The sequence below is a fragment of the Notamacropus eugenii genome, chromosome 3 (assembly GCF_028372415.1).
Source record: "Notamacropus eugenii isolate mMacEug1 chromosome 3, mMacEug1.pri_v2, whole genome shotgun sequence".
In the NCBI taxonomy this organism is placed as follows: Eukaryota; Metazoa; Chordata; class Mammalia; order Diprotodontia; family Macropodidae; genus Notamacropus; species Notamacropus eugenii.
The window spans coordinates 262,925,339-262,942,201 of record NC_092874.1 but is presented as its reverse complement, the minus strand read 5'-3'; the positions used below and the strand labels follow the sequence as shown (position 1 = coordinate 262,942,201).

At 34.7% G+C, this 16,863-nt stretch overlaps 1 protein-coding gene across 14 annotated transcripts in view; it reads right to left on the bottom strand.

Annotated features, from left to right (window-relative positions):
* METTL25 (methyltransferase like 25) overlaps positions 1-16,863 on the bottom strand; it is a 141,565-nt gene that overhangs the window by 26,218 nt on the left and 98,484 nt on the right. For all 14 annotated transcript variants that reach the window (XR_011977301.1, XR_011977298.1, XR_011977300.1 and 11 more), the window contains 2 exons: positions 12,601-12,630; positions 2,839-2,912 (listed from right to left, as the gene is read on the bottom strand). Coding sequence is in view for 8 of the 14 variants with exons in the window: in XM_072655487.1 (XP_072511588.1) it covers positions 2,839-2,912; positions 12,601-12,630 (104 nt within the window). In the remaining 6 variants the exon portion in view is untranslated. The remainder of the gene's footprint in view (positions 1-2,838; positions 2,913-12,600; positions 12,631-16,863) is intronic.

Below are 16,863 nucleotides of genomic sequence, written 5' to 3'. Positions count from 1 at the left end.
TCCTTCTGACAGAGCAAACAACCCCTGTCAATCTTGGTGTCGTCTACTGGTTACCCCAAGCTTTCACCAAGCTATGCAAGGGTTCAATTTTTAGTCATATTCTTAAAAAAGCCATTTTCAGAAAGTTTGTGAATGGCATGAGATTCAACTGACTGGAATTTTTGGTACAACAGTGTAAAAAAGAACATAAGGCAATAAAGAAGCAAAACTAATGACTGAGAATTGTAAGAAGGGTGGAACAGACAAATACTGTATCCAAGGAAAAAGGAAAACCACAGTAACTTAAGGAAAGAAATTCAGTTTCTGTATTATCTCAAACTATGTTATGACAACAATTGCTTTGTACTCTTTTTATGTACTCCTGCACACAAAATCTTTAAGACTATAAAGTAGACGTAAAAGTTCAGAGATAGAAGAAAAATTATCAATTAAGTCACTGAAAATGGTGACCTCTTAACTTGGTGAGCTCTCAACTATGTCCGAACCACTTTTCAATTTAAATGTACATTTATTCATTTCAAAACAGTTTTGATGTCCCTCACGGTCATGCTAGGTTTTCATTTTACAAGCTAGTTTTCATGTTTTTTAAAAAAATTTCTTATGCAGTAAACTAAAAATAAGAAATTATGCTAAATAACTCATTATTATAGAAACCTTACGTGATTTCTCCAAAGACTGGGTATAATGGATTCATTAAAGATGATGGTGCCCTTCATTTCAAGAAAGTAAGCATACAAAAAACTTTTCTCTTACACATTAGACACAATTTTCTTTCTTAATGTTGGGTGTTCACAGGCTAGGAAATTTCTTATTTGCCATATTTCTTTATCTAAAACACAAATGCCCCCATTTGGATGATTATTAGATAAAATGATGCTAAATTTCAATTATGACTAAGAGAGAAAAATTGTAGTCTATATGTAGACATAGACTACACAAGACTGACCTAGTTCAAAGCCTAAATAACTCCCTTATTTGACACTAGAGAGGCAACTATTATCTATTAAAAATTAAGAGGAATACTATAACCATGTCCAGGTCTAAAGTCTTTGGTCTCTTCTGAATTACGAATCCTTAAAGAAAAGACTTAGTTTCAAGGAGTGATCTTAATTCCCTGAGACTTAATCATTAAAGTTGACAGAAGCTAAACTAAGAATGGAAATATCTTATTTATCATGTCCAAATTAAGAGTGGGGAGGTCTTTTTATTGTTCTAAACAGGAGAGGTATCTCTTTTGTTTACTGCAGACCAGACTGAATGAGGACAGTTTTCACGGGAATAGTTTAGGGAAGTCATTTTTTCCAAGGGTACACTGGCATTAACATGACTATTTTTCTATTTGGTCAATCTAAAGCCCTAAATTTCTACTTTGTTCTTTGTTTTACTTTGCTGCTAGAATTTATCTACTTCTGGTTTACAATTTCTATGAAATGTAAATTGGAAATTGCATGGGTCAGAGCTGTCAGAGGGAATCCGTCCCTCAGAATCTCCCTCTAAGCAGAAATGCTGGGCTGTTAATATATTGTTTCTGACAGATTTTGGCTACAAAGCTAAGTTTAGAGGGTTTTCTTCCATGTACTTTTCAGACCATACACATCCTTGATAATGAATTGTTTTTCTGCTGCTTGTTCCCTAGTGATAATGTGCAGGACCACATTACCTATATCAAAGACATAACAGAAAGCTGCAAGACATCAAGATGGGTGACAATTAGCCAATTCTGAAGCATGGCAGTGACACTTTCAGGAGAAGTTAAAATATATTGCCAATTATTATGAAGAATAATCTCTGCACTTGGATTGGATATTATAATCACAATTATATTCATGATTAAATACAGTTAGAAGTTAAAACAGTCAATATTGTTTTATAATCACAAAAGAACAATGTAATAAAATGTTGAACTACGTTGTTTAGGTAGAAGTAAGAAAAATTAAATTCTGAAAAGGGAAACTTCAGAGTGGACCATGGAAAAGAAAAAAGATGGAGAAACAGCTAGAGAAGGAGAGATAATGGGCCCTGCTGGTTAGTCATAACAGGGAGATATTCAAAGGGAGTTGAAGGTGCCACCTCCTGGAGTGCTGGGGGTCATGTCTAGCCAATAGCTTTATTCTTCTGCTAGCCACCTGGTCAAAATGATCTTACTTTACACATAGAGAACTCTTTTTATGAAGAGATGACCTTGAAGGTTGGATAGGCCTTCTAAGAGTAAGAATAATAGTAATTATGTTTATGTTCGCAGTGATTTTTACTTTCAGATTGATTACATGACATACTTTTCCAACAGTTGTTCTTTTTTAGAGACAGAGTTATGTTAACCAGCAAGTCCATGGCAGATGAGGACTCAGGTGTTTGGACATCCTCAAGCCTAGGTCTTTGTCTACTCAGCCACAACTGGCACTATTCACACCCTTACTGAAGGAGGATGATGATACTCCTAGAAATAGCTGCTGTCAGACTGATAAGCACTGAATAATTCCCTTACTCTCCTCTATTTTAGTGGTACAAAAATCCAAAAAAAAAAGGGAGATTATATGGTGATAATGTACAATATTCCTTAACAATTGTTTATTTATTAAATTTTGAAGTCCATTAATTCATTATATTCACAACAGCACTGCAGGATAGGAAGGTAATATTATGGCCCTCATTTTAGTGATGAAAAACTCAAGGGATAGCAACTAAGAGACTACCTACATATCGCATCAGTTGATGGAACAACTTTAACATACATATGGCTTCATTCATTGATTAATCTGATACCATACAAGTTCATCTTTAATGATAATATGCCTCCTGCATATGTAATTTAATGGAATTGGATTAAAATCTTCTTACCATTCAGTGATGCCATAACATTCTTTAATAATCTCTTGAAGGACAGCACGATAGAACAAAGATTCAGTGGCCAGCTAAAAAAGAAAGCCAAAATATATGTAAATGGTCACACAACAGGAAGAACATGTTAGAAAAAAGTAACATGGGAATATGGGGAAGATGGAGGCACATTAGAACCTGAGAGGTATAATCCTGTACAAACACCCCAATAAAGGACTAACAAGGCAACAGAAGAAAAAACAATAAAGAGTTCATGTATTAAGGATTTAAGTATTAAGCCTATTTAGTAAAAGTAAGTATAATCCTATGGGGTGAAAAATGGAATAGAATATTTCCAAGAATTTCTGATAAAAAGGCTAGAACTGATTGGAAACTGAAATACAAATGCAGGAATAAAAAGAAATAAAGAAAGAAACACAAGGGCTAGAGAAGATCACAGAAAATAAAATGGATAATTTTGGTTACAAAAAAACTTTAAAAGTTTTTGATAAATAAAACAAATGCCGTTAAAAATGGAAAACAAAAAGATAACAAGGGGGAAAAAATCTCTGCTGAAAGTTTCTCTGATAAAAGTTTCATATGCAACTGCTGCCCAATCTCCTTTGGGGTTTTGTCCATTAAAAGTCTCATATGAGAGATCCATAAGGATAAGAACCATTCCTCATTTTACCAGATTGATACAATGATATGAAAAAGCAATTTTCAAGGGAAGCAATTCAGACTTTCAAAAGCATATAAAAAATTGCTCCAAATAAAAAGTTAGCATTTATATAGTAGCCCTTTAGGATTTGCAAAAGGCTTTTCAAATATTATCTCATTTTATCCTCACAACACTAGGAGGTGGGTACTATTGTTATCCACCTTTTATGTGTTTGTCCTTTGTTGCCAAAGAAGACCATGCCATCAGGGAAATAATGACATGACTTGCACTTGACTTTGTTTTGAGTGAGGGCTGTGCAGGTCACCAGCCTCACTTCTCCTCCAGAGCCATCTGAATCCAGTGACCAGATATTCATCAGAATGACTGGAGATGACCCAGGATGAGGCAATTGGGGTTAAGTGACTTGCCCAAGGTCACACAGTTAGGGAGTGTCAAGTGTCTGAGGTGAGATTTGAACTCAGGTCCTCCTGACTCCTGCACTGGTGCTCTATCCACTGCTGCCCCTATCCACATTTTACATATAAGGAAAATGAGGTAGACAGAAGTTAAGTGGCTTTCCCAGGGTCACAGAATTATCTGAGGCAAATTTGAACTCAGGTCTCCTTGACTCCAGCACTGTATCCATTTTGCATTAGTCAAGTGATTCTGAAACGATTTGGAACTCTGGTCAAAAACTTACTAAACTTTCCATATCCTTTGATCCAGCAAGACCAGTACTGGGTCTCTACATTACAAAGAGAGAAAAGAAAGAGGGAAAAAAAGACCTGTCTGTCCAAAAGTATTGTGGTGGAAAGAACTTCAGACTTAAGACGGCACCCATCAAATGGGGAATGGGTGAATAAAATCTGGCACCTGAATGTAATGGAATTATTGCACATATACTGCACCCTAAGATACAATTAAAGAGATGTTTTCAGAGAAACATGGAAGGTCCTGTATGAACTGAGGCAGAATGAAGTGGAAAGAACCATGAGAACCATGTGCAAAGATGAACAACTCTGAAAGACTGAAGAACCCTGATCAATGTAAGGACTGTGACTGTGGAGGGGACTGACTTCAGAGAGGAGATGGACTCAAGATGCAGAATGAAACATTCATTTTTGGACATGGTCATGTGGCAGTTCAGTTTGACTGCGGAGCAAGTGAAGAAGGGAGAAAGGAAGGAATTTTTTCTAACTATTTTTTTATGTACCAAAAGAATCGAACATGGACAACTCTGAAAGTTACAGGTTATATTTATTATGATTTTTAAAAGAAAAGCAAGCTGTTCATAATAAGAGATTTGCAGTTTCATGTATGAAAAAATTTTTTTTTTTTTTTTTGCTCTGCAGGGTACATGAAAGTACTTATTTTAGTTGGTGTTTGCAAGTTCAGGAAAAAATATATGTGTGTGTATATATATATATAACGACAAAAGAAGACCAGAAAAGCTGTTATATTATTGGCTGCTCCAAATATGAAGATACACAAACTGAGAACAATTTTTTTTTATAATTTTCCATTCCAAAGTTGAAAAGGCCATCTGTAGTTAGGACTGAAAGGAACTATAATTGTGAGAGAAAATAAAGGAAACTATACAAGATAAAGCAAAGAATGAGACAAAACTAAATGAAAAATCATGAGAAAACAAACTAATATTTTATGAATGTCCTAGGCTTGCATGTTCATCTGCATACACACACACACACACACACATATGCAATATTTGGTTCACGTCACTCCTTTTTGCAGAGAAACATGGACAAGCAACATTGTGTAATGGAAAGATCAGTGGCCTTGGGCTTGGGAAGGGGCCCATCTCTGATAATCAGCTAGAAATGTGGTAACAGCTAAGCCACTGAACCTCTCTGAGGTTTAATTTCTTCTTTTGGAAAATGGAACAGTGATGCTTGCACTGCCTACCTTAGATGGGCCTTGAGAAGAAAGCATTTTGTAAATTACACAGCACTATATAAAAGTGATGTACTGTCATGGGAAAGTGGAGCATATGAAATTTCATACCTTTAAATGTGATATATTTATATAGGAAAATAGAATGTAAACTGAATAAGTAATGTTATAAAGAAGGCACAGCGAAAGATCTTTTTTTTCCTACAAAATTCCTTCTGGGTTGAGAAATTGTAGTAAATTATATGTCAGTGACTTGATATCATATTTCCCTATATCTACATGGTTAGATACAATAATCTTGTTTACATTAAACTAGGCCTATCCAAAAAGAAAAATTCAGAAGTTTTAAGTCTGTAATTTTATTTGTGGTTAGGCAATGGTAGGGAAATTACACAGAAATGAAAAAAGCGACATGAATATGCTCAGGAGTCTGATATGTAAAATGAACAAAAATCAGGCTGGTCAGGGACTCTCGGTAAGCAACTTCGATTTCATTTTCATCCATTTTTTTTTCTGAAGAGATGGCATGAGGTTAATCACAAATTTACGCTGTGCAGTATTTTGGACTCTGCTATTTTACACAAAATTTCCAGTTGGCAATTTTTTATCTTAAAAATGAATTACTAAATAATAGGTTCTTTCACCTCAGTACTTTAGTCACCTGTTATCATGTAATGGATATATATATATATGTTTGAAAATCCTTACATATGCCTACTGCTGAAGTAAAACCAAAACTGTAAATTCTGTGAAGAGAACACAACCACAAACTATAGAAATGGGAAAGATCTGACAGGTAATTTAGTTCAACCTATGTGAATAAGAATCTTGCCTGCCATAATCCCAGTCTCTGCCTGCAGACTTATTTGTAAGGAGGATACCCAGGGGTGGCCTCTTCCACTTCTAGGGCAATTCTAATTGCTAGAATGTTTTAAATCATATTTAAATGAAATCTGCCTCTTCTGTGACTTCCACCCACTGCTCCTAGTTTTGTTCTTGGTTGGGGGTGGTGTGGGTGGTGAGGAGCTAAGAGGGGAGAGCAGAATAAGTCTAACCCTTTTTCTATATGATAATCCTAACTTGAATAATTCATGAGGAATAAATATTCAAAGAAGCTAAAATGTCCCCAACCTTGTCTTTTTCAGAATATGCAGGCTCAATTCATTATAACCACTCCTCACAGACCATGGTTTCCAGGCCTATCATTTTGCTTGCTCTATCTTTGACTTGTCCTCCTTATCTTGTTATATTAACAACTAACATTAAAATCTCTGCATCTTTTTCATATGCCATACTTCTTTCATCCTAAACTCCCTATGCAGTTGAGTTTCAGAACCCAATTTCAGGGCTTTACATTTGTTTTCATTAAATTTAATCTAGACTGCTTTCCTAGTAACAATGAGCTTGTTGAGATCTTTTTGGGTCCTAACTCTTTCGACAACCATAGTCGTCCCATGTTACTTACTATACTTGTATATATGTATACTTACTTACTATATATGTATACTTACTATAGTTAGTAACTATAAGACTGTAAAATTTAGACTTTTTCCTGTTAGTTGTTCTGAATTATACCTTGAGTATGGGTATAGCAGTCTCCAATAATAAGCATTAATGGAAGTGGTAAAATGTGACCATAACAAAAAATCATCAGAAGAGTTGATGAGGTAAATTCCATGCAACATCAGATTAAAGATCAGACAGTTCTGTACATAATTATATTATTTAGTCAATAAACCATGTTTTTCACTTAATCTGTGATGTATATGCAAACTGGTAATCCAATAAAGAATTTTCATTAACATCTGTCAAGACCTTTTCCCTCCAAAACATAACTTGAATTATATATAATAATTGCTATTGTGTATGTTTCATTTCTTCTTAAATTGTGATTACACAGAACGAGCAATACAAGTGAAAGAAGATTTATTGATAGAATAAGTTTCCAGTATAAAGAAGGGAAACAAAAGGTGTAATGCTGTTGTAAAATATAATAATCAAAACTGGTTTTTGTTAAATTAAAAAAGGAATAGATTTACTTTTTTTATACATATTAAATACCTTTTTTCCCCAATTTTTAAAAATATTTTTATTTAACGTTCTGAGTTTCAAATTCTACTAGTCTCTCCTTCCCTCTCCTCCCACCTCCTTGAGATGGCAAGCAATAAGATATGGGTTACACATGTGAAATAATGTAAAACATTTCCATATTAGTCATTTTGTACGAGAAGACTTACAGAAAGGCAAACAATAGTATGCTTCTGTCTGCATTTAATCAATATCAGTTATTTCTCTGGAGGTGGGTAGCGTGCTTCATCATTATTCCTTTGGGATTGTCTTGGATAATTGTATTACTGAGAACAGCCAAGCCATTCACGGTTCTTCATCGCACAATACTGCTGTTACTGTGTACAACATTCTCCTGATTCATTCACTTCACTATGCGTCAGTTAATGTATGTCTTTCCAAGTTTTCTGAAAACATCCTTTGTATTTCTTATAGTACAATAAAATTCCATTATAATCATATACTGCAACTTGTTTAGCCATTCCATAATTGATGGGTATCCTTTTGATTTCCAATTTTTAGCCACCACAGAAAGAGCTGCCATAAATATTTTTGTACAAATAAGTGATTTTCCCTTTTTTGGGGGATGTCGTTGGGATATAGACCTAGCAGTGATATTACTGGATCAAAGGGTATGCACATTTTTATAGCCTTTTGGGCATAATTCCAAACTGCTCATCAGGATGGTTGGATCAGCTCACAATTCCACCAACAATGCATTAGCGTTCCAGTTTTCTCACACCCCCTCCAACATCCAACATTTTCCTTTGTCATATTAGGCAATCTGATAGGTGTGAGGTGTTTCTGAGAGTTGTTTTAATTTGCATTTCTCTGATCAACAGTGATTTGGAGCATTTTTTCATGTGACTACAAATAGTTTTGATTTGTTTGAAAACTGCCTGACCATATTCTTTGACTATTTATCAATTGGAGAATGACTTCCATTTTTATAAATCTGACTCTGTTCTCTCTCTATATAAAAATGAGGCCTTTATCACAGATATTTGTTGCAAATTTCCCCCCAGTTTTCTGCTTTCCTTATAATTTTGGTTGCATTGGTTTTGTTTGTGCACAAACTTTTTAATTTTATATAATGAAAATTATCTATTTTACATTTTGTAATGATCTCTATATCTCCTTTGGTCCTAAATTCTTCCTTTATCCATAAATGTGACAGACAAAACTATTCCATGCTCTCTTATTTTGCTTATGGTATCATCTAACATGTGTAAATAATGTACCCATTTGACCTTATCTTGGTAGATGGTGTGAGATGTTGGTCTGTACCTACCTTCTCCCATACTGTTTCCCATTTTTCTCAGCAGTTTTTCTCAAATGTTGAGTTTTTTCTTTTCAAAAGCTTGGATCTTTGGGTTTATCAAATTTTGTCAAATTTATTGGCATATAATTGGGCGAAATAGCCCCTAACAATTGTCTTAATTTCTCTTCACTGGTAATGAATTCACCCCTTTCATTTTTGATACTAATAATTTGGTTTTCTTCTTTCTTTTTTTTCAAGTCAAATTAACCAATTTATCTGTTTTGTTTTCCCCCCTAGTTTTATTTATTAGTTCCAATGGTTTTCTTACTTTCAATTTTTAGTGATCTCTCCTGTGATTTTCAGGATTTCCAATTTGGTGTTTAATTGGGGTTTTTTAATCTGTTATTGTTCTAGTTTTTTTTAGTTGTATGCCCAATTCATTAATCTGCCTTTTCTCTATTTTACTGATGCAAGCAATTAGAATTACAAATTTTCCCTTAGGTACTGCTTTGGCTTCATTCCATAAATTTTGGTATGTTTTCTCATTGTCATTTTTTTCAATGAAATTATCAATTGTTCCTATGATTTATTTTTTGATTAGATTAATTTCCAATTAATTTTTAATCTCTTCATTATCCACTGCTGAATATAATTTTTATTGCATTATGATCTGAAAAGGATGTGCTATTTCTGCTTTTCTGCATTTGGTTTTGAGATTTTTATGATCAGTTTCTGTGTAGGTGTCATGAACTGCTGAGAAAAAAAAAGTATATTCCTTTCTATTCCCATTCAATTTTCTCCAGAGATCTATCATATCTAAACTTTCCAGAATCTTAATCATCTCCTTAACTTCTTTTTTGGTTATTTTTTGGTTAGATTTATGTAGTTTTGAGAGTGGAAAGTTGAGGTCCTGTACTCGTATAGATGTATTATCTATTTCCTCCTGTAACTCATTTAACTTCTGCTTCAAAAATTTAGATGTTTTACTACTTGGTATGTTTAGTACTGATATATTTAGTATTGATATGAATTTACTGTCTATGGTAACTTTCAGCAAGATATAGTTTCCCTCTTTATCTCTTTTAATAAAATCTATTATTGCTTTTGCTTTGTCTGAGATCATGATTGCTACCATCACATTCTTTGCTTTGGCTGAAGCATAATAGATTCTGCTCCAGTCCCTTTACCTTTTCCTGGTGTGTATCTCTCTGCTTCACATGTGTTTCTTGTAAACAACATATTGCAGGATTCTGGTTTCTAATCTGTTCTATTGTCCACTTCCATTTTATAGGTGAGTGCAAACCATTTATATTTATAGTTATGATAACAAACTGTGTATTTTCCCTCATATTATTTTTTGGTTTTTTTATCCTCTCCTCTATCTTACCTCCTACCTTTTTCCTCCACACAAGTGTTTTACTTCTGATCACTGCCTTCCCCAAACTATTGTCCTTTTTAATCAATCTCCACTCTCCTTTCTATTAATCCCATCTGTTTTTACTTCCATATAGGGTAAGCTAGATTTCTATGGCCAAGTAAATGTATTTCTTATTCCCTCTTTGAGTCAATTTTTATGAGTAAATTTTAAGCTTTGCTTGCAAGTCCTCCCCCCGCCGCGCCCTCTTCCCCCTCCATTATAATAGCTCTTTTATGCCTCTTTTAATTGGGATAATTTACCCCATTCAACCCCCTCCTTTCTTCCAGTACAATTTTCTTTCTCATACCTTTTTTTGTTTTTTTGGGTATCATCCCCTCAGTCACCTTATATCCACACCCTCTGTCTACATATACTCCTTGTAATTCCTCTTATAGTAATAAAATCATTAAGAGTTACAAATATTATCTTGTCATATAGAAATATAAAGTTTAGCCTTGCTGAATTTCTTATGTTTCTTTTTTCTTTTTATGTCCCCTTGAGTCTTGCATTTGGAGGTCAATCTTATTTTTTTTATTCAGCTCTGGTCTTTTAATTAGAAATGTTTGAAAGTCTTCCATTTTGCTAAATGTCCCTTTTTTTCCTCCTGAAAGATTATATTAAATTTTGCATGGCAGGTGATTCTTGGTTGTAATCCTAACTCCTATGCCTTTTGATTTATCATAACAAGCTCTCTGGTTCTTTACTGCGGAAGCTGCCAAATCCTGTGTAATTTTGTTCCATGACACTTGAATTGTTTCTTTTTGGTTACTTGCAATACTTTCGTTTTCATCTGTAATCTCTGGAATTTGACTATGATGCTCCTGGAAGTTTTAATTTTGGGATCTCTTTCAGGAAATATTTGGTGGATTCTTTCAATTTCTACTCTGCTCTTTGGTTCTAATATATAAGAGCAATTTTCTTTGATAATTTCTTGAAAAATGCTGTCCAGCTCTCCTCCCTCCCCCTCTATTTTTAAATCATGGCTTTCTGATAGTCCAATAATTCACATATCATCTCTCCTGGATCTATTTTCTAGGTTAGTTGTTTTTCCAATGAAAAATTTTACATACTCTTTTATTTTTTTTCCTTTTTTTGTTTTTGTTTCATCATATCTTGACATCTCACAGAGTCATTAGTTCCCATTTATTCAATTGTAATTTTTAAGGAATTATTTTCTTCAGTCAGCTCTTGTACTTCCTTTTCCACTTGGGCAATTCTATTTTCTAGGGAGTTATTTTCTTACGTAAATTATTTTATATCTTTTCCCATGTTACTGACTCTATTTTTCATGATTCTCTTGCACTACTCTCATTTCTTTTCCCAATTTTCCTCCCTATTTCTCTAATTTGCTTTTTAAAATTCTTTTTAAGTTCTTCTGGGAATTCTTTCAAGGCCTGAGACCAAATTACATTTTTTTGACTTCCCATGGAGCCATGTTGACACTATTGTCCTCTTCTAAATTTATGTCTTCATATTCCCTATCACCATAGTAATTTTATGTAGTCAGCATTTTTTTTTTTTTTTTTGCTCATTTTTTCTGCCTTGGTCACTTGGTGTTTTTATGTTGGGCTTTGGTCCAACATTTGGTCTCAAACTTTTTGTGCTGGGGCTCAGGGTCTTACTACTGGCTCTTGCTGGGATTCAGGGCTTAGCTGCTTGCTTCTTGTGAAGGATCACCTTCCCTTCTGGACTGTACTGGGGGTGGGGCCTCTCTGTTGGCCTCCTTTGGGTGTGTCTCAGGGGTGGGACCTTGCTCCTGGGTTGCTACGGTAATAAGGTCTCTCTGATGGTAGGCCCTAAGGGGAGGGTCTTGATATTGGCCAGCCCCACGGTGGGGCTTCACTAATGCTCAGCAGGGGGGTCAAGGCCTAGTTGGTAGCTTGTGCTGGGGATGGGGTCACTGGGGTGGGGCCTTGCTGTGCTGCACAGACTGTTCACTTGCCTGGGGGTTGCTGGACTGTAGGAGGGTGGGGCCTCACTAGTGGATGACCCCAGGCTTGGAGCCTTACTGTAGGTCCTCCCCTGTTGTGAGACTGGCTGCTGCTGCTCCTCCCAACCCAGTGAGACAGACCTTTCCTGCAGGCCTGATAAGCTGCTTCCCTGCTCCTTAGATCAAATTTGAGGCAGTTTTCTAGTTGCTTGGAGGGGAACTTGGGAGGTTATCAGAGGGTTCTTTCTTCACTCTGCCATCTTGGAACTGGAAGTCTCCATCAATTTGCTTTTCAAGTGAGCTTAAAGAAAATCCCTATACAGATGTTTTTATACATACATACATACACACACACACACGCATATAAAAGGAGTCATGGTGCAGACTACAAAGATTAACCAAGCTAAAACTTTTGAACTTCCTGACAATGCTCTTAGAAACCAGTAGGTTCATCAACAGGTCAGAAATGATGAACATTCCAAGAGAAAAAAAATATCTTGGTCATCCACTGGGTTATAATAAACAATATCACTTACCCCTTGTCCGACTGCAACCCGTTCCAAAGCCTTTAAAAAGAAGAAATGAGACTGCAGTTATATTTAAACTTCTCTTACAAGATATTATAAACATACCATATAAAGGCTTGTGAAAATGACATTTAAAAAGATTAATTAGGTGATACATTGTATGCTTATACACTCAAAAGTATTAGTACCACTGAGGCACATTAATCAGCACACTTGAATTACTTGGTGCTTATTAGTAAGGTATGTAGAGAAGGGCACATTTTTATATGCTTGAACTTTTGAAGAAGTTTGAAAGTAAAAAGAAAGGAAATATTCTTGAGTTGTTTTCTAGTATAACTGAAACTATTAAATGTTTCAGTAGATATTATGGATACATTTTTAAAAATAGGTTTTTAATTTTTTCCAATTTCACATAAAGATGATTTTAAACATTCATTTAAAACTTTTTTGAGTTCCAGATTTTTCTCCCTCTCAACCTTCCTTCCCCTTATCTAAAATAGTAAGCAATTTGATATAGGTTATATACGTTCATTCATGTAAAATATATTTCCACATTCATTGTATTGTGAAAGAAGAAACAAATATGGATACATTTTTGCCAAATGTTTTTCAATATTTTTCAGTGTTTTCATTCTCCAAATCTCTGGATAAGCATTTAGTTTTATGTTATAGTAAACTAAAATCTGCAGATTTAGCTGAAGGGTTCCATTTAAAATGGAACTTTTTTTCTTATGACTCAAGATGACAAATAATTAGAACAAGAAATAAGAATCACTTTCTATCATTTGACATAGTGCTGCCTATTACATTCAGAAAGCATGTTTGCATAATATTTTCTGGCATTTCTACTAAACATCAATTACCTGATAAATGAATATTTTTTAAAGTTTTTTAGTAGTCAATAGGAGATGACTGGTCCATTTAAATTTGATTTCAAAACAAATAAACTGCCAGCAATTAACATACTTTAGACACAGCCTCCTCCAGATGTTTTCAAGATTATAACTGGATGAATTAAAATTGAAATGTAGGGCAACCTTTCCTAGACAAGCTGTTACATAATAACTTACATTTTTTCCTTTCTACAATCTATCTTTTGCATGTAATGCTTATCTACATGTTACCCACAGTAAGTAACAGTAACAGTGATAATCTTCATTAAATGATAATAATATGTTTATTTTTTGGACTAAGAAAATAACTGTAAAATATGACCACAATGGAAAAGGCTGCTTTAAGATTTTAAGAACTCAATGGTTCTCTAATTGAAAAAAATGTTGTCACCGCTTGACATAACTACATGAAAGCTGCTAATTCCAGTAATCCAAATACTATGTTAGAGGAGAAGCCAGTTAGCAGATACTTTACAAAGCAGCCTGCTGGGCTGGGCATGGTGGCATACACTGTATAGTCTCCAGTCTGAGGAGGCTGAGGCTGGAACTTAGCTTCATTCTGAGAGTTCTGAGCTGCTGCTGGGCTAAAGTCAACTGAGGGTCTGTACTAAGTCTGACACCAATATGGTGAGCCCCAAGGAGCAAGGGAGCCACCATTGTCTAAGGAGGGGTAAACTGGGCCAAGTTGGAAATGGAGGAGGTCAAATCTTCCATGACAGTCAGCAATAGCGTTAGGCCTGTGAGGGTCTGCTGCACTTCCAAACTAGGTGAGATAGGGAGACCTGGTATCATAAAACAAATAAACAGAAAATCCTGCTAAAATAGGCCCAAAAGCTTTTTAATATGACATGTTGATGGTAACCAGTCAATAAAAAGATATTAAATATGCACAACAGGCTGAATACCTGCTGTGTGTACAATGCCACAGTGTGCTGTGATCTTTTACTTATCCTTAGTGTAGGCCTACTCCACAAAGAAGTTACGCTAAAGTTGAAAATATGCTAAAAGTCAAGGCTAAAGAAAAAAAAGGCAATAACCCATAAGCAGTGATAAAGCACCTACAATGGGCTGTTCACTATTTTAAGTGCTGGGGTACAAAGAAAAGCACAAGGGAGCCCCAGCCTTCAAGGAGCTCACATTCCAATGGTAGGAGGGCACCTTGGAAATAATGATAAATGATATATACAGGTGAAATTACAAATAATCCTTCAAAGAATGAATATGACTACAGACAGTGGTGTGCTGGTAAATGTTTAACAACTGCTTCCTGAAAAAAAGAAATGTCTGCATGATACATTAATCCGTATCGTTAACTTTTTTTTCTATCATTTTCTTAGGTTTATACAATCAGCATAACAAGAAATCAAGCTTTGACTGGAGGAGATTTCCAAAGTGTAAATGCTCAAACTAACAATTTAATAATTGACCCTTGAATAAGCAGAAGTTGACTCCAGGACACCTCCAGGACAAGAGGAAAACATGGTTTTCAAATTGTGTTTATTGACATTATTCATTAAGTTAACTGTTATTTTCAATATGAGCTGGGACTGTATTACAGTCTCTTTTTTTAAAAAATTTTATTTATTTTCAGTGTTCTACAATCACCACCATATAACTTACATTTTTTTCCCCTCTCTCCCCTCACCTTCCTTCTTCCTCTCCAAGATGGCATACAATTTTATATGGGTTCTACACATACATTCCTATTAAGTACATTTTCACCATAGTCATGATATGTAGAAGAATTAAAATGAATGAGAAAAATCATATAACAAACCAAAAACAAATACAAAAGAAAATGATTTGCTACATTCTGCGAATGAATTCCATAGTTCTTTCTCTGGATGAGGAAGGCATTTTGCCTTAAAAGAACATTGGAAATTTTTTTAAGTCCTTGCATACAATCAGTCTCTTGAGGGAAAGATGAAAAGCATTTTGGGGGGGGGGGAGAGGAGAGGAAAGACAATCTAATCTATGAGTTTAAGGAAAATAGGACTCTCAGTGAGAAAAATTCCTCTTCAAAATATAGATCAGTAACTGTTGTAAAACTTACAGTCATAGAGAGTTGCCTTGAGGAATCGTGGTATCTTTAAGTGGCTTTCCCAAAGTCACCTAGGCAGTGTATGCCTGAGGCATGGCTTAACCTAAGTCTTTTCCATTCAAATCCATAATGCCACAGTGTCTCTTGAAAACCAACATTACAGATATCATAAGGACTAGACAGTGGCAAAGAGGTATTTCACAGACATAAAGCCTTACTATATGAAGTAAGAACCTTCAAATGCTTTCTATTTTATTAATCTAATTATTAGTTAAGAAAAAATATAGCTCACATAGAAATAAAAAACAGAATCACAGATTTCTTTTTAGGACTAGATGAAAATTAGAAAAGTCAAGTATTCTACCTCTTTGCATTCAGGAACATAATCCATACAAGACAAATGGAGACTTAAAAATAATAATAAAATCTACTTTTAATTCTTATTTTATTTAAATTCTTTAAAAATTCTTTAAAAAAACTATCTTTAGAAAACAGGATTCTTTAATCTCAGTAATTTAGTCTCAGGGTTTAGTTACTCTGAAAAAGCCTTCTTTATATCTAAACTAAATCCTTCATGCTATAATTAAATCTATTTTCCCTTGTCCCTTCTCAACAGAAAATGGAGAACAGCTTGGTCACCATCTTCAGTTTAATAGCTGTTCATATACTCAAAGACTACTGCCCCTTAATTGAATAACCTCAATTGTTTGAGACAGTTCTCAAAGATTTTACTTCCAACTTCTTGAATCATCTTTGACTCTTCTATGAACTCCCTCCAAGTTCTTCATATTAAGACTTGATTGTGAAGTGCAAATGAAACTTCAGTATTTTTAGAAGGGCTTGACCAATTCTGACAGTAATTTGAGTTGGCCAGAAAATCAGTCAACATTTACCTTCTTCTCTAAGTGAACATGACAGAATATATTTCATTATGATGTAACTAATAAAAAAGGGCAATGGATTTGATACCTTAAATTTTCATTAATGGAATCTGATATGTTACCTTGAATTGACATTAACCATGGTCTGGTTGTGGACTAGGTGGTCTGAATGTTTTGCTCATTTTAGCAGTTAAAGCAGTCTGATTTCATTTATAGAACAAAACAATTTATTACTCTCCAGTAAAAATAACTCCACTGTTCCTACACTGTTAAAGGCAAAAGGCACAGCGTCACAGGACTTCAAGTCTTTTCAGGCACAACGTTATCCTCTGGTGGCAGTCAGCTCCAGAACACACTAATTTTTGTGGTACAAAAGAAGCATTTATTTCATTTTCAGAAAGATCTATTAAAATTCAAATGAGTTAGCCAAGCTGATAGTGCTTTTACTGCTACAGAG